This window comes from Lutjanus erythropterus, chromosome 16 (genome assembly GCF_056507025.1).
Source record: "Lutjanus erythropterus isolate fLutEry1 chromosome 16, fLutEry1.hap2, whole genome shotgun sequence".
NCBI lineage: Eukaryota > Metazoa > Chordata > Actinopteri > Lutjaniformes > Lutjanidae > Lutjanus > Lutjanus erythropterus.
This window is the reverse complement of record NC_139332.1, coordinates 9,876,521-9,894,627: the sequence shown is the minus strand read 5'-3', so window position 1 is coordinate 9,894,627 and position 18,107 is coordinate 9,876,521. Positions and strand designations below refer to the sequence as shown.

Genomic DNA, 18,107 nt, shown 5'->3' with positions numbered 1-18,107 from the left:
CTGATTCGACAAACACCTAAATGAGTTCCACTGAGGTCTGCTTATTGTTCATTGTATCGTATCACCTTTAATAAATTGCACAAAGTCACTCTCTAAAACCAATTTCATTGTTAAGTCAAACTGCTGAAGTGTCTTTTGTTGTTTTCTTGGACTTTTTGCTGTATTCGCCAAATCCAGCAAGGGTTCAACATCACAATAAAAACTCCCGCAGTAAAAGTGAGTTTAAACGGTCATCATTCTTGGATCTCTCTTTGCTGAGTGTCAGTTCTAAGATGAATTGATGCTGACAAGATGTAGAAAGAGGTTTAAAGGTAAATTCTGGGTAGATGCCAAAAAAGTGGCCACGCCTCTAGATTATGGCCAAGAGTTGATTCTTCTACCCAGTCAATATCAGAGACCCGCTTCAAGGGGGAGGTTGTCCAACGCCAGCAGAACGCATTCCCATAGTCTACTTCTCAGACAGGGGACATGATGGAGTGAGTGGAAGACCTGTTTTCTTATGGTAAGCTTCGAAATTTTAGTCATGGTGTTGTAATTTTATATTTTGGGTCAGTTTTAAGACTCCAATAGCAAAGAACCTGAATTAAACAGCATTTAAGTCTATGTGGACTGCTACATTGGGAGGCAGGTTGAGTAAACACGAAAAACTCTGACTTCGAGCTTCAAGTTAAACTTTCCTGAAAAAGTGTACAAGGCTGAGGACAAGTGTTCCTGTGTGCCATGGAGGGTTTTATCTGTCGAACAAGTGTTTCATCAATTATTAAAGGCATCTTTCTTCAAAGTGCCAAACTTTGTAAGTAAATGAAAATGCTTTTAACTGTGAGATACAGGAGAGGGGATTGAGGTTTCACAGCCTTCAAATAAATGGTGTGATCAGGGACGAGAACATGTATATAAAACACACTGTGAAATATTTTGAACAAATTATGGAATATTTTCTTAAATCAAAGCTGATTTGGTATATCTTATGTATTATTCCATTCATTAAAAACATTTCTCTTGATAATTTCATAATGTTGTCTCTTTGTCTTCATTGTTTTCTAGCTCCACAGTTTAAGTTTCCACCCTCCAACATATTAGACTACAACTAAAATTCTAAGGTTAAACAAAGCCAACCAAAGCTGAATCCATGGATTGGAAGTTTCTCCAGGGTCTTCTCAATGGAGTCAACAAGTACTCCACTGCCTTTGGACGTATCTGGCTGTCAGTGGTCTTCGTCTTTCGGGTGTTGGTCTTCGTGGTGGCTGCTGAGCGGGTCTGGAGTGATGACCAGGTACACTTCGACTGCAACACCCTCCAGCCAGGTTGCAAAAACATCTGCTATGATTACTACTTTCCCATCTCCCACATTCGCCTCTGGGCCCTCCAGCTCATCTTCGTCACCTGCCCTTCCTTCATGGTGGCGCTCCATGTGGCCTACAGGGAAGACCGGGAACGTAAGTACCAAGCCAAGCATGGTGAGGACACGCGGCTGTACGACAACCCAGGCCAAAAGCACGGTGGCCTGTGGTGGACTTACCTGATGAGCCTCTTCATCAAGACCGCCTTTGAGATCATTTTTCTCTACTTGCTCCACTACATCTACGACAGCTTCAAGCTGCCCAGGAAGGTCCAATGTGATATCAGTCCCTGTCCAAATTTGGTGGACTGCTACATATCCCGGCCCACTGAGAAGACCGTTTTCACCTACTTCATGGTGGGGGCGTCTGTCGTGTGTGTGGTGCTCAACATCTGTGAGATTTTCTATCTGATTGCTTCCCGGTTGGTGAATCTCAAACAGCGAGGCAGCATCCGCACCTCATCCAGAAAGGTCCACCCCAACATGGACTATGATGGCTGCAAGTCATCTCTTAAATCATAGGCAATCAATGTCTCTTCTTAAGCCTCTAATTGATTTACTATGGTGTGATCCCTTTCCCTACTGAGGGTATTTTAATTTAAAAAGCAATTTCATATGGAATTTGATATCTAATATATATGACTGCATTGTATTTTGACAGAAACAAACCTGTTATAATGATGTCAGAATTCTTTTTGTAATAAATATTTCAGCATCAAAGGGCATGAAGTAATTGATCATTATGAAGAACTGAAAGACTGCTCATAACCATTGTCATCATGACAATGATCAAAACTGGGTTTATGAATTTTTTTTTTTTTTTTGTATTTCCTAAAAAAGATTGTCAAAGCACTGAAAATAAAGGGGTTGTATGTATATATATTTGTGTATGAGACTTGCTTTCTTCTACTTTAATGGCACCATTTCTCCACCTGGTGGCACTAAAGTCATACTACATTGTCATGTGAAGGATGTGAAGCCCTTAGAAACCATGGAAATGATCCCTCTCAGAGTTCTATTTTTTGTGATTATATTATTTGTATTGCTTAGTCATTGTTTGCATTTATACAGAATTCCTAAGTATAGCATCTGTGACACAATTTTGTAACTTAATACTAACGTAACCTTGCTATGGAATCACATTAACACTGAAACAGCCTGCTCTCTGTCTGTCTATCCATCTATCTATCTATCTATCTATCTATCTATCTATCTATGATCTATTATTATTTAATATACATAACATCTATATTTGTTTAGTAATTTAATAAGCTACTTCAATATGTGTACTCTTTTGCTGAGGGATTAATGTTCATAGTTTAATCACTGAGTCATCAGGTTTAAATAAAGCACAGTTGTCTGTCGTGTTTTTCCAGGCTTTGGTCCAGGTGTTGACACGGCAGCATAATGCTTGTATTAACGCACCATATTATGCAAAATCATTCAAACAAAATCATTTTAATCCATAAAAACACTATATGAATAAAATCGGTTGACTGTAGTGTAGCGGATACTAATGTATAAGACATGCCCATAGGTTTCTCTTGTACCATGAAGGAGGAGGGAGGTGCTAACAGATGCACCTGTGCTCGTCTGCATCAAGGTTGCCGAAATATAACAGAGAACGAGCAATTAGTATCTTCGGTTTCAAAATAAAAGCATGAAATGTAGTCCCAAAGAAGAAATAACTGTTGGGTGTGTGCATAAGGACTATTTTGGGAAATTAGAGTGCATTGTAAGTGTTAATTAATGAGGCACCATTATCAACCACATATAATCTTAATTTCCAGTATACTTTAGTGAGAGATTTTTAGGTGATATTTTATTTTGAAAAAAGAGGGCAGAAGTGTCACTGTGTGTGTGTGTGTGTGTTGGTGACTGACTGGAGTTAGTTTGGAAAGAAGAGACGCTGATAAGATCAACGCACAAAACTCACCGTCAGTTTAAACGGATGGTGACCTGACAGAGATGGCTGGTTCAGGTAATAAATGGGCCTGAGAAGTTTATCTAACTGTGTGTAGAACTTAGTCAGACATTTGTTTGGTTAAAACTTTTGGACTGTTTGTCTGGGTGTGGCAATGTGGCACAGGAGTGTGGAGGTGGTGAAATCTGATGAAGCTGATATGTCTTCACCTGTATTATAGTGTTGAGTAATGATTATTTGTCCTGGTAATTAAAAACATCTGAGTGAGAATTCTAATTCCCTATTCAGTTGAGAAATTGTGGAGATGGGAGCAGTGGCCAGGTTCAAATGAAGATACTATTTTATATACAAACTCAAATAGAGGTGTATCTCAACCATTCTCATTAAAGAAGAAACTACAACAGAGCTCTTAGTTAATAAAATCTAACAAGTTTTCATATTTACTGTGTATCACAAGATGTAACATCTCATTTTCACAGGGGAGGATGACTATAATTTTATATTTTCTTTAATTTGCTACTTTTCAGATGGCATCTGCAGTGTAGATTTCAAGGGTTTTTTAGTTAGGTCTTACGGTTTAACTTAAAACTGTTTGTTCATGTTGTCTTTTTGTATTTTAGCAGCAATCGTTGATTTAGAATAATTATCCTCTTCACTCCAGGTTTGATTTTATTTCAGTTAATGTAAATGCTCTTCCATTCTTGGTTTTGTTCTTTTGTCAACTCCAGTCTATTCCAGTCTGAACAGCCTGCTCTGTAGTTATGTGTTTAGCAGCTAATCATTAATATAAGCCACATCTCTGCAGTGGTTTCGACCTGGCTCTTGTACATCTAATCAATACAAAATGAACAACATGGATTATGTAACGTTATCTAAAACCGCTGCAGCTCCCTGCATTGCTTTGTGATTCTTTACATTTGGCTGCATTGAGCGTTAACTTGTTCCTCTCCGCCCCTTCACCTCCTAAGGAGTGTGTTGTGCCAGCCTGGAGGAACCCAAGGCCCTGATGAAAATGGGTCTGAGCATGGTCCTTGTGGGTCATGTTAACTTCCTGCTGGGAGCACTGGTGCACGGCGTGGTGCTCCGACACATCAACCTCCACAAGCAGGCCCGAGCCATGGAGTACGCCATCTCCAATGTGGTCGCCCTCACCTCCGGCCTTGTAGTGAGTGGTTACACACATGAGATTCATACTGATCTTATAGCAGTTCAGCAATATTAAAGGGATTGTTCTGAGTATTTTAAGTGGGATTGTATGAGGTACTTATCCCTATTAGTTGGTATATTAGCTACTGTACATGCCGGTTGACACGTCCAAAGTGAGGAGAAGCAGACAGGATTACTAGCATTGAAGCTAAGCAATATACTCTGGTGTATAGGGGTCAGCAGCAAAACATATTTTAGCCGCCTAAGAAAAATGTCCACTTAAATAAAAAAAAATAGTATCAGTTTAAGAGTATGTTATGTTGATAATATTTTGGTTGCTTTACGTTGACATCAGACAGACTTTTCTGACAGGAAACAGCTGTTGTGTGAGCCAGATATCACGGTCTCTCTCTCAACCAAACCTCATTGGCAAGATTAGTAATTATACATCACAGAACATGGGAGCTGCTGGTCTGCTGCTGCCTTGATCAGTTAGGTGGTTTGTTTTGTGTGACTTTGGTGAATCTGAACTAACCCTTTAAAGGACTGAAGTCACACAACAAGACTAAATAACTAACCAAGTGAGGCAATGGTATGCCAGCAATTCCTGTGTTCTGCAAGGCAAAATTACTGAGTTTGCCAGTAGAGTTCGGTTGGTTTGTAGAGAGCAATATTTTGCACCAGAAAAGGCTCTCTGACAGCAGGGTAATGTGGTGAAAATACTGATTTTGATTACCCTGTCCACAGCAGTACATGGCTTAGCTTCTTACACTGGAATTCCAGACTGGAGGCATGACAACTGTCACTGACTGTGCATAACTACCTCATACAAACCCACTTCAAATAAGTGGAACTTTGCCTTTAAGAAGGGATTTTCATGACATTTATGGGGATATTATAATAAAGAGTATAAGGGAGTTTTACAGCTTATTCTTCACATGGTTTTCATTAGCCATTTCATTTTGAAATTGACAGAAGAACAAACCCCAAAGCATTTCCATTTCAGTGGTCTCTTCTCAGACTGTGTAATTTCAAGCTGTAGGATTTCCCATCAGCGCCGTGGTTGCATCTTGAAACCACAAGTTACAAATGCATCCAGTCCCTCAGAAAAAGGAGCCTATCATTGATCATTAAGTGCTGCAGAAATGTTATTAATAAAAAAAATCAATATTACAACGGAGGCCTCTTTAGGCTTGTGCCATTACAGCATCTTTATTAGGGCTGAGAAAAAACAGTTTGGAGCATTAACATGAATACATGTGTAGCTTCTTGTAGCCTCTTTAAAATCATTTAGGGGAGGGTTAATTCTTGCAAATGATTTAAGTTGGGTTGCACCAACAAGGATTTTTAACCCAATTGAATCATGGTTTATCTTAAACCTCGGTTTAGTTTTAGCTACCAACTTTATTGTCATATCTATAATCATAAGGAGAACAACCACACTAAGATTCAGTCTCTGCATTTAACCCGTCCTAGTAGCAGTGGGCAGCAGCTGTGTTAGCCAGCACCTCAGTCAGAGGTGATAACTCGAGAACTGACCCAACACCTAGCTTGACCTAGTTTTTCATGGTGGGGAAACCATATCACCCAGAGGAAACCCACACAAGCATGGGGAGAACATGCAAACTCCACACGGAAACCTTGATTAAAATTAATTCTGTTGCACATTCCTTGTAGTGACTAACTAGTCAGCAATGTACTGCTTTGTTAACTTTTTGGCTAGCTTGCAAACAATGTAACATTTTGTTAAGTGTAGTTAGCAAGCAAACTGTAACATTTTGTGAACTTTTAGTTATCTAGCAAACAATGTTACACCTTAACTTTTTGGCTAGCTAGCTAGGATACAGTTTCTAATTTTGTTAACCTTTTAGCTAGCTAGCAAACAATGTAATGTTTTGTTAACTGTAGTTAGCAAGCAAACTAACATTTTGTGAACTTTTAGTTATCTAGCAAACAGTGTTACACTTCAAATTTTTAGCTAGCTAGCACACAATTTCTAATTTTGTTAACTTTTTAGCTAGCTAGCAAACAATGTAATGTTTTGTGAACTTTTTAGCGAGCTAGCTAGTAAACTATTCAACGTTTTATTTAGCAAACAACGTAACCTTTACATCAATAAATTGGAATTTACTAAACAGAGATTAAATTGTGCAACAGAGTTCTAAATCTGGATTTAGGGCTCAATCTACTTTTGGTAAACTCTTATTAAAACTGATCTGAGATAGAATTTAATCTTTGTTGGTGTAAATCCTTCTCTGTCTAAAGTCTCAGTCAAACACTTACTTGATAAGTTACTTCAAAGAACCCTTGAAGAAAACTCTTTTTTAAATGTGCATACTGTAGAAGATACATTTAATGTAAATATATGCCCTTTAAAAATGCAGAAAACACAGCTTTATCTGATGGTATCATATTGATCATTCCAGTTAGTATGAATTAGATGTTAAGCTGAAGGGTTATTGTGTAATTTCTGTGTTTTTCCGTAGGCCTTTCAAAAACACCTTTCAAAACACACACAGAGGTAAACACATATTTGAAATGCTTGTGGTGATAGCACAGCTGAGGTGTTGAGAGATATCATCTTTTGACTATAATTTGTCGTCTTGTGATAATTCTGTATTGTATCTATCATCCCTTTCCTCTGTATGAAGGATATAGTGGATGGAAATATGAACATTCTTTAAATCTCATCTGTCTTGTCTCTGCAGGGAATTGTTGTTGGTATTCTGGCTATTATCCTGTCTAAAAACAAGAAGAGCAGAGGCCTGGTTCGTATCACTTTTCCTATAAACTATCATGTTTTTATTTGAATGTTCTCAAGAAGTGATAAAACCATTAATCACCCAGAGAGGAAATTTTTGTACAGTATGTTCTGACAGTGCTGTCAGTCCTTTCCCCTGATGTTTTCTCTCTTGATCCTACTTTGCCAGATCAGTATTTTCAAGACGCTCTCTGCTAATTTTGATCTGTCTACCAGCACCGCTTTCTCTTTGATAGTTCCCTTTTCTCTCGCACTTTATTCTCAGCTTCTGTCTGTGTCTTTCTAGTCAGGAGGACATTAAAAAGCGCCTTTGAGCTCCTGCGTGTTGCCTCAGGTGTCTGAATGTGGTCCTGCAGAGCTGAAATAGTTTCCTCTCTGGTCGACCAGCACGTCTTCTCCTCTGTTTATTCAGTCAGCTGTCGGGCTGAGCAGAATGAGTAAGCCCAGGCAAACCTGCCGTGATAAACCACTCCCCGTCTCCTTTGTTGGAGAGCAGCCGTGAACTGGGCAAGGCAGCGCTGACAAGCAGCAGTTTCACTCCCCAACCGTCTTGTTATCTTATTCAGTCATCCAGGCATCACATAGCGTGAATAATGTGTAATCTCAACACTCCTTTTTTTTTCCATGTTCTTTGTTACATATGCTGCCTACCTCAGCTCTTATCTTCTGGACAAATTGCAACAATTTCTATTGTCCTTATCAAGTTTCGCCTTAATCACTCATCTTCACAAAGTGATTTTAAAGGTCTAGACTTTCTGTACATATGTTTCACGTGCAAAGTTACATAACAAGGAGTTCACCAGAGTTCTGCATGGGTCCAGTCTTTCAAACCAGCACGTGCAAAGCTGACTACAGAATGGAACCATTACTAACTATTATACCCATGTCAAATCTGGACTGACCTGGAATCGTTAATCAAACTGATGATGTCAGAACATTAAATTTGAATTCTTCAGCTCTACAGAAGCTTGAAGGAACATTTCACCCCAAAATCAAAAATACATATTTTTCTTTTGGCCTGAAGTGCTGTTTATCCATCTAGATTTTTTTGGTGTGAGTTGCCAGGTTTTGGAGGTGTCGGCCATAGAGATGTCTGCCTTCTGCATCAAAAAATACATTTTAAAAAATCAAACCAATCAACCATGTTACTCAAAATAACCCACAGACATTGTTGTGAGCAGTTTTCATGTTTCATTCAGCATGTAGGAACTACTTTCTTTCTGCAGTAGAATGTACCGGAACTACTTTCTTTGTTATATAGTAGGTTCATTATTACCCATGCCTGTGCACACAAATATATATACTTATACTTACCAGGCTGGTGCAGATCCTAATTTATTATTGCACATAGGCAGTAGCTTTAGTGTCTGAAGCTTCTTACGGGGAGTGGAGATTAGACTGGCTTTATTCTATATTTCTCTTATCAGTAAATCCCATGAAAGGACCAAACCCAACCATGAGTTAGTCCAACTCTCAGCAACTTTTAAATATCATTAACCCTTCCTCAAGCCAATTAGTTGCTGATGGAAATGCAAATCTTTAAAGATGGGTCACGAACAGCACTGGACACCAGCGTTTAGCAAACTTCCCTCAAACAAGGGTGACAGTGCATCTGTCAGGAACTGTTAAGCTGCAGATTTGGTGAGTTACTGAGTTTTTACAGGGGAATGATGGTTCATGTTTCACTGACTCAAAATCAGAGTAGTACTTGTAGGGCTGGACTATCTTCATTATCAGTGAATCTGCTGACTATTTTATTGATTTATCATGTCGATGAAATGTCAAAAAATAGTGGACAAGATGCACATTACAAATTAACAATGTCCAAGGTGACACCTTCAAATATCTCATTTTGTTTGATGGAAAGTCCCAAACTCACTAATAGTCAGTTTACAGTTAAACAGCATGAGGAGAGGCAGCAAATCTTTCAATTTGAGAAGTTTCAACCCTGTAATATTTGGCATTTAGGTAACAATTTTACAATATGGTGCCCAAATACGTGATTGGGAACAAGTGAGAAATAAAATAGGAACCACCTGATAATTAATGGACTTTTAATAACTGCGATTCGAGGACTATGTAATAGATTATGATGAGCTACTAGAAACTTTGCTTTGGCAACACATGTAAATGTCCTGCCAGTAAAGCCCACTGAGTCTGAACTCGAGAACAGACTGGGCGATCCTGTGTTAATAAATCATTGGGTAATGATTAGCTCATAAATATCTTTGAATCCGACCACTTTCTTCATGAGCTGCTTCTGATTAACTCTGAACCAGTTGCTGGTGGCACAAACTAGTGACGACTCATGAATTACTGATGACTGGATCATTAGTTACTCTTTTTGTGCCCTGTCAAGTAAAGTGATACATCATGTTGAGTTGTTCCTAAGTAGTCCTCATTACTTCATGATGAGAGCCACTCAGCGTCTGATTCACAGTCAATCAGCAGCAACTCATGAAGAAAGTGGATTCGTAAGTCGATTTACGGATAATGATGAAGTTGTTACTTAATGATGTTAGAGCTACAACAGTTAATCAATTATTAGTTGACTATGAAATTAATCATCAGCCATTTTGCTAATCGATTAATTTAATTTTTGAGTCATTTTTTCATAAATAATGTCCAAATTCTCTGACTCCAGCTTCTCAGTTGTGAATATTTTCTGGTTTCTTAACTCCTCTGTGACATTAAACTGAATTTGAAGATGTCACTTGGGGCTTTGGGAATCACTGATCAACATTTTTCTGACATTTTGTACACCAAACAACTAATCAATTTATTGAAAAAAACACAAATTAATCATTTATGAATATTATTGTAAGTTGCAGCCCTAAATGACATTTATATTGTATTTCCCAGTCTGATCTCTAGTAACTCATCATAAATCAATTATTTAGGAATTACACATTAACAAGTCATTAATTATCATGTAGTTCATGCGTTCCTTAGTATTATATTTTTGTGTAACATATGTCTGATTCATTCTAAATTCAGAAATTTTGAATTGCACCTCCATTAGGTTGAGAGCTCACAATTGGTCAAAATTGATGGTGAAAATGTCCTGACTTTTAGACCCAAGTATTGCAAAATATCCAAAAACACAGGAACCTCCCTGCATGGTAAATGATCAGGCCTTCCAAACTCCACACACTGAGTTTGTAACACAGACAGGGGTTCAACAATAAGGACCGCCCACTTACCCAGGCCAATTAAAATGCCGTGTCGTTCTCTGTTTATTATCATATAAAGCTGAATATCTTTTTAATTTTGGACTGACAAAACAAGACGTTTACAGACCTTGGAGTTCAAAAAACTGGGATATTTTTCAGTATTTTCTGACAATTTATAGACCTTGGATCCCTAAAATAAACATGACAATTAACTATGGTCTGTGTTGTTATTTAATTACCTTTGATAAATAAAACAGTTTGTACAGGAGCAAGTAAAAATTGACTTCAGGCAAGTAGATTTCTGACCCACTTGCCCAACCTTGTGCTCCTGCAGCCAACCTGACCTTCCTTGAGTCTGGGGAGGAGGAGCCAGGGGAAACAAGACACGTCAACCTTAGACTGTATATTAGATAGGATTTCAACCTATTTAGTTTACCGTCTATGGTTGTGTCTGCTGTACTCTTCTTTTTTGGCGTTCTTCTTCAGGAACAAAGTTTAGATTTTTGGCACATTTTCATGTTTACCTGACTAATTTTTCCTTTCTGTTTTTTCATGTTTATTCTTGGTTGTACTTTCATCTATTTACTGTTGCAGATGCCCCAGTTTCCCAACTGGGAGCATTAAAGCTTCATCTCATCAGTCATCAGGTTTTTTCTCGTCTCTCTGCTCCCTCCTTAGACGTGGTCACTGTTCGCAGTCGGTCTGGCCGCAGCTCTCATGGCGGGAGCGTCAGCCATCGGACTCTCCGTGTCTGTGGTGAGGGCCATCATCCACGGCGGGCGGAGCCTCCTGACTCACTGCCGCTTCCCTGACGCCATTGGGTACTCCAGCATCACCAACGAGTGTCCTTTTGACCCCACCCGCATCTATGTGAGTGTATAAATGTGTGTGCGTGCAACAGACACAGATGAGATCAAGGCACAAACTGTGATCTTTTCTGCAGCAGCTGGCTCTTTGAACAGCTGACCACTGTCACTGCGGCATAAACACAGCAGAGCGGCGTGGCTGCACGTCACAGTGGCCGTGCCCCTTTCTGTTTGTGTGTGTGGGAGCAGGAGGGAGCGTGAGGCTGGGCGTCTGTCTTCCCTGTCACTCTGTCAGTCACACTCTGCAGCCGGTGGGCTGGTGGCAGAAACGCTGACCCGACCCTGTCGGCCGTCTTCAGGCTCTGTCCTGCTCCGGTGTTACAGATGGACTGTCAGACCTGCTCAGCCTCACAGCTGAAGCACCACATCAGCACGACTCTGGCACTTCAGCTAGTGGTCTGCAATTTGTCAGTTAAGTGACCTTTGTCTTATGCTGGATTTCCACTTGATGCAAGGGGTTAATGGCAGTCTTGCTGTAGGTACATACGGCGTAGGTTTTTATTATCGCTCAGTGTCAGATTTCACACATTAATAACACAAAGAGCTTTAGACAGATTTACAAGCCAGACAGCAATTGTGTTTACATTCTGTCACTCTTTCACTTTGTGATACAGAGCGGTGGTGGGAAGGTGTGACTTGTCTCATTATTGAATAGCCGACTGCTGTCATGCAGGCGGCGTGTTTACAGTACATTCTGTCATTTACTGTGATAGCCAGCAGCGATCACCAGGAGCTGGTTGTTATCTAGCCAGACTCTCAGATACACCGATAAATAGGTAGAACTGTACTCTCTGTCCCCATATTCAGCATTTATAAGCAGCATGAAAACCTTAATTAAAGGCTTATAATGCACTAAAATATATTTGTTATCAACTTAAACTCATCCTGTGAGGACTCAGAAGTGTGGATTGCTGTATAAAAAGATTATGAATGACAATATAGGAGGAAGCAGTTGTAAGAATATAAAATATGTCTTTGTATGAGACATTATAATTAGTCAACTACACAATTAAACATTGCAACGCTCACTAGTTGGCGCCAGAAATACTAGTCAGTTAAACTATTTATCAATATTTCATTCATGCACGATGCCAGTTAACTGTTGCCGCCCCATCAGACGCCAGCCCCTCTCATGCGTATGCCCCGATGGCCCACGCAACCCCTGATGTTTTTATCAGCAAACTTGGACAGATGACAGCTCATAAAATCAGTGTGGTTTGGCAGTGTTTTAATCTAGAAAATGGAAATAATATTGAATGTAGTCTGCGACAGAATAAACTGGTATATAACTGCTTGACTGGAGCAACATGTTACCAGATTCAGCACAGACACGGACATTAACCTGTAAAGAGAGCAGCTGCTGCTGCTAGCACTGCTAATGTTAGCCACACTGTGTAGCAGTCTGGCAGACATATTATGAGTCTGGATAAACATGGATTTAAACTGTAACTTGACTTATCAGCAGAGGCATACAACTGCAGGCCTGTAATTCTAGTTTTGCATGGAGCAAAAAAGGTGGTAGAATTACCTGTTTTGTGCTGCAATTCACCTCAGAAAAACTTAAGATCACTTAACTAACCAAACAGTCCTCAAGCTATTTTAACAAAGCGATTATGTCTGAACATGTAACCCTAACAATTTGTTATGCAAGCTTAATCTCATGTGCAGGTCACAGCATCATAAGGTGCCCAGATACTGAAGAAAATAGCTCACATTAAAGGATAATTCCTGTTTATTACAACTATGGCCTTGGTTTTGTAGTTTTGGCAATCCTTCCTATCAATAATAATAATGGTGTACTCACCAAGTCAATTGTGGAAAACACTGCAAAACTGCTAAAAAAAAAATGGCTGGACAAATAGTCAGATGATCAGGTTTTAAACAGACCCTCAGATTAACCAAGTTTACTTGGAAGAGAAAAAAATAGGTGTAAAAATGAAATATTATTGGTATTATTTTGGGTGTCCATGCAAATTCACGTGCAGACTATGTGCTTATGCATGCACCTTTGGCATTGTCAATTAGGATGGGGACAGTTATTTCAGTGCTTAGCACACCTTGTGAGCACACCTTTCAGTTCAGTTGAATCCATTGTTGCTAGCTACTTTATGAAGGAAGGAGTAAGCCTGCTAAAGCTCTTTAGAAAAGACTGACTTTGTCTGGCAGGACAGCTACCGTTAACCCTTAGCATACTGACAGGTTCTGTCAGACAGAGTCAAGCTATGACTCATATGAGTCATAAGCTAACAACAGCTTTCACAATGATTGATTGACACACAATCTGAAAAATCAGTGTTGAATGCAGACATGCAGTCCATTGTTTGCTGTGTTATTGGGGAACTGTAGTATTTAATTCTGGTGAAACTGGGATAATTTGGAAGTGAATGTTGACCAGGACATTTAAGTGTTTTACAGATATTGGTTGGGACACCCAGCTTGCAACCAGGACAGTCCTTGACAAACTATGACATCTGGTCACTGAAGACTTGTCAGACTAGCTTAAGCTCTTGGATCTTGGATCAGATAACAGCTACTTCAGTATTTTGACAGTTTACAATATAAATAATAGTACTAATAACACTGTACTCACTGAGTTAATTGCTTAGATCATTGCGACCAGGTTTGGGTCAGATTACCTTGAAATGTAGTCAGTTACTGATTACAAATTACAGTTACTGATTACAAATTACTAATTACAATTTTTTGTAATTAGTTTGATTGCAAAAAATGTAATCTAATCAGAATACTTTTGGATTACCTCAAAATTAAACATTGAAAATATTGCACCTTACACTAAACAACTGGATACAGCCTCAAAACATCCCAATGCAAGTATAATGCATTTTTCCACAGGGCTCGTTTTTGTGGAGTAGTTGTCTAAGAAGATTAAAATTGCCATATTTTAAAGATCAGAAATGTAACCATGTATCTATAATCTAATCACAAATTTTTCAAATGTAATCTGGGTTGATATATTATAGTTACATATTTTATGCAATCTGAGGACAAGCAAGTAGGACAAGTAGTTCAGAAAATCAGACAGACCCAAAGGTTAAAAAAGCCATTTTGGAAGAGAAAATCTTGAGAAGGTCTTGCAAAGCAACAATAATTGCATATTCTAGGTTTGTCACACCACAGAAACATTTGTTAACCGCCCAACCAAATTTGAAGGTCCCTTCACAACTGACTGTTAGGCAGGCAGACAGGAGGGGGAGGTGGTGTCATTCGTGTGTTGGCTCGTGGGGCTTATATAGTGTTGGGGGACTGTGGCTCCAGCACGTCACCGAGCCATTTTTCAGGTCCACCCAAAAAAATCCTGAACACAGAAATTGTGAAAAACAGTTTGTCTAACCAAAAAAAACTCCCATTTAGTTTACAGGGACTTTAAAATTGATGATAAAATTCACATCCAAACTGTTCCATTTTCCTTATTTTGGGTGTGCTCACTTTTGGTTTTACCTCCAAATCAAGTTTAAAATGATCGTCAATACTCAGGCCGAAGGAGTAATAAATCAGACTCATCCTTGAATCAGAAAAGTTCTAACTCTGAATCAGTCCAGGGGTAAATAACTTTGTTGTAGTCCACTGAGACTGCAGACCATGCTGTTCACTCAAAGTTGCCTATTAGCTAGGGACTTCCAATATGGCTGCCGGAGGGGGCATTACATCACCTGAAAGAGTGTTTTCAACGTGTGGTTCCATAGTTGCTTAGGGGCATTAAAGATAGTTATGCAAGGTTTGTTTTTTTCATGTTTCCTGCATATTTCATCACGAATTCCAAAGAAAGCTCCAAACTTGGAAACATAAACGTTGATTCTCTTTGTAGTCTGCTGCCTAACAAAAGGCAGCTCTGTTTCTGAATTCCCTCTCCGTACACTTTTACTTTGATACTTTTTGCTCCGCATATTTTATTCACAATGCCGACTCTCCTGTGAAAACTGAAATTCCCAGATCCACTGCAGTGTTTTTTTGCGGGGCTTCACAGCCATCTGAGAAAAATAAATGCTTTGTATCCCATCATTACCCACACCGCAGCCCTGGTTATGTGAAGCTCCTGCCTCAAATTGTGTTGTTTATAGTCCAGCTGGTGGTTGCCACTAACTCCACTCTTCCATCTTTCCCCAGAGTACCACTCTCATCCTCTGGGTGCCTCTGATCGTGACTTGTGTCATCCAGATGGTGTTTTCAGCGCGGTGCTCTGCAGTCTGCGTTTCATTCCTTGGCCTGCCTTGCTGCCCCAACAAGAAGAGGAGCAGAGACTATGGAAGAGCGGTGAGATTTCCACCAGAGTTATTAGAGCTTTGTATTTGTTTTTATTTTTATTTCACTTTTAAGTTTTGTTTTCCATTTAGTTTAGTTTCAGTTAGTTTCCAGAGCTTGTTTCAGTTCAGTTTTTATCAGGGCTGGTTATTGTTCAAGGTTCAAGGTTGCTTCAAGGTTGGTTCTTGAATGACACGTTTTCCGATACCAAACCATTTTAACAATAGTTTACACATTACAGTACAATTACTCACTTGAAAAGAAAGAAGCTCTTCATAGACCTGGTGGTTAAAAAACAAAACAATGACCCACAATTCTGTTCGTCTTTTCATAGCGTATGTTTTTCCTGCATGTCTCTATGACGTGCCATGTCAGACAGCCAATCACCAGCATTATTAGACCTTAGTACAAGCATGCTGCGTGCTTATTGGCTCATTAAAGTTGATGAGATTTACTCCTTTGGTATCAAAATTTGATATTGAATTACAAAGCATTTTTCAATACTCAATAGCATTGAAGCAGTTTGGTTTAAAGTATCAAAGTTCAATATCCAGCCCTGTGTAACAATGCATTGAATATTATGATAACCCAATAAAAAAAAATGTCTCAATACCGTGCCATTTTTTTTTATTAGCTATCTGCTGCATTATTTTTGTTATATAATTGTGCATGTATACGCATATATATGTATATGTACCAAAATAATTTCTGTGTTTGTGTAGATCAATGTAGTGAGGCCGATGAAGGAGGCCACTCCCGCTCACTATACTGATTCTCAAAGAAGCTACAGTGAACCTCCAGCACGCTATACTGATTCTCTGAGAAGCTATGATGAAGCTCCGGCTCGCTATACTGACCCTCCAAGAGTCAACCGAGAACCTCCCAGACGGAATACTGAACCGCCAAGACAGCAGCGCCGACCTCCTCCCCCTCCACACCATCCTCCCCCTCAGTACCGGAGTCTTCCTCCCTCGGAGAGACAGCCTCTTCGCCAGCCGTACAGAGAAAGGTCAGACAGACAAAGGCAAGAAACGAGCGTTGGCAGTCAGCAAAGGGCACCGGAACAACGCCAACTGCTGGAGAGGGGTGCGCTGGAAAGGTCCAGCTTCTGGATTTAGCCACATTTGACATATCTGAGCTTCTCGAAGACGAGCATGTACATTGTAGTTCTAGCTACAAAACCTGGATTCAAATATCATACACACAACCCTATTTTCCTGTCAGTACTTTTAAACTGTGAACTCAGAGGTGATGTTTTATTTAGCAGTGCAGTGGACCTGAACTAAAAACCCAACAGTGTGCAGTGTGTCTGTTCTTTTTACATCTGATTGTCATATTATTGATGTAAGGAGAGACAAATGAGGCAAATCCTCCAAAGTGAGGACATCTTCGCTTGTAAAGATTTAGTTAATTCAGTGTTAAAGGAACAGCTTGACCTTTTGAGAAATGCACTTCCTTGCTGAGAATCAGATAAAAAGATTGCTATCACTTTCATGTCTGAGTGTTAAGCACAGTGCTGGAATTGTGACATGGTTAGCGTAATCTAGCATAGAAACCTGAAGCAGGGGGAAAACGCTAGCTAGCTCTAATTAATATCATCAGTAACACCTGTGTTTACTCTACTGGTTAGTTCGCTGCTGTGAATAAGGTCTGTTAGCTTGGTTAGCTAATGAAGAGACAGCTTGGTTAGGTATGGTTAGTTTGATTTAGCATACGGACTTGAAGCAGGGGGAAACAGATGTTTTTTAATCTTTGGAGAGAACTAGCTATCAGCAACTCTAAAGCTCTGTTTGACTTCCATGGAACAGGACTTTAATTAGAATCATTGGTAACACCTGTGTTTACACTACTACTCTGTCAATAAAGCTGTTGTGAAAAAGGTCAATTAGCTTGGTTAGACCTGGTTAGCTTATTTTAGCATAAAGACTTGGAGCAGGTGAAAACGGCTAGCTAGCTCTCTCCAAAGTAAGAAAAAAACACATAGAGACTACTCTAAAGTAGTTTTGTGCTAGACTTTTTCTGTTGCACTTCAGTTTTTGTACAGAGTTGCCAAAAACACACCTCCAGCACCTCTGAAGCTCACTAATAGACCTTAGTCATGGCAGCCATGTTTTTATGAAATAGTGTAGACAGGTCTTACCAAAAGATATTAATTAAGGTCCCGTTCTAGTTACTGTATCAGAGCCTTTTCTGTGAATCAGCATGCACAGTAGCAGCACCCTGACTCTGTTTGACCTGAATAGAACGGAACCTTAATTAGTATAATTGTGTTTACCCTACTATTTCATGTCAAAATGGCTGCTGAGAAAAAGAGCTATTCGCTCGGTTAGCTAATTAAGAGACCGCTTGGTTAGACATGGTTAGCTTAATTAGGTCTCTCCAGAAACACACCGGACAATGACTCTAAAGCGCTCTAATTAAGCTGATATATTTTGTTTATTTAATGTGTACAGAAAGTGAAGTATAAAAACGCCACATTGTGGTTTTACTGGGGATTTTGTGCTTGTCATTTTCTTGGCTGGGAGCAGTAATAATTTTGGAAGTCATTTTTGTTCACAGTCACTAAAATATGCCTACCAGCACCTCTTAAGCTCATTAATAGCACTTTTTGTCCTGGCAGTCATATTGATTTGAAGTA

The 18,107-nt window shown here is 39.4% G+C and overlaps 2 protein-coding genes across 2 annotated transcripts; both read left to right on the top strand.

Moving 5' to 3' along the window:
• Window positions 1-663: 663 nt before the first annotated feature.
• On the top strand, window positions 664-1,861 carry LOC146312728 (gap junction beta-3 protein-like). The gene has a single exon (XM_084738658.1). The coding sequence runs from the start codon at window positions 1,130-1,132 to the stop codon at window positions 1,859-1,861; it is 732 nt and encodes a 243-aa protein (XP_084594784.1). The 5' UTR covers window positions 664-1,129.
• A 1,339-nt stretch (window positions 1,862-3,200) lies between these two features.
• tmem54b (transmembrane protein 54b) lies at window positions 3,201-17,096 on the top strand. The gene is made up of 6 exons (XM_084738657.1): window positions 3,201-3,320; window positions 4,232-4,428; window positions 7,118-7,177; window positions 11,022-11,213; window positions 15,335-15,481; window positions 16,192-17,096. The coding sequence occupies exons 1-6, from the start codon at window positions 3,308-3,310 to the stop codon at window positions 16,585-16,587; spliced, it is 1,005 nt and encodes a 334-aa protein (XP_084594783.1). The 5' UTR covers window positions 3,201-3,307; the 3' UTR covers window positions 16,588-17,096.
• The last annotated feature ends 1,011 nt before the right edge of the window (window positions 17,097-18,107 follow it).

What these genes read in the sequence shown, in the direction of transcription:
- LOC146312728 (XM_084738658.1), top strand. Translation starts at nt 1,130, where the DNA reads ATGGATTGGAAGTTTCTCCAGGGTCTTCTCAATGGAGTCAACAAGTAC.
- tmem54b (XM_084738657.1), top strand. An exon ending in CCCTCACCTCCGGCCTTGTA is followed by an intron (nt 4,429 to 7,117) that starts GTGAGTGGTTAC and finishes TTGTCTCTGCAG; the next exon opens with GGAATTGTTGTTGGTATTCT. An exon ending in GCAGAGACTATGGAAGAGCG is followed by an intron (nt 15,482 to 16,191) that starts GTGAGATTTCCA and finishes GTGTTTGTGTAG; the next exon opens with ATCAATGTAGTGAGGCCGAT.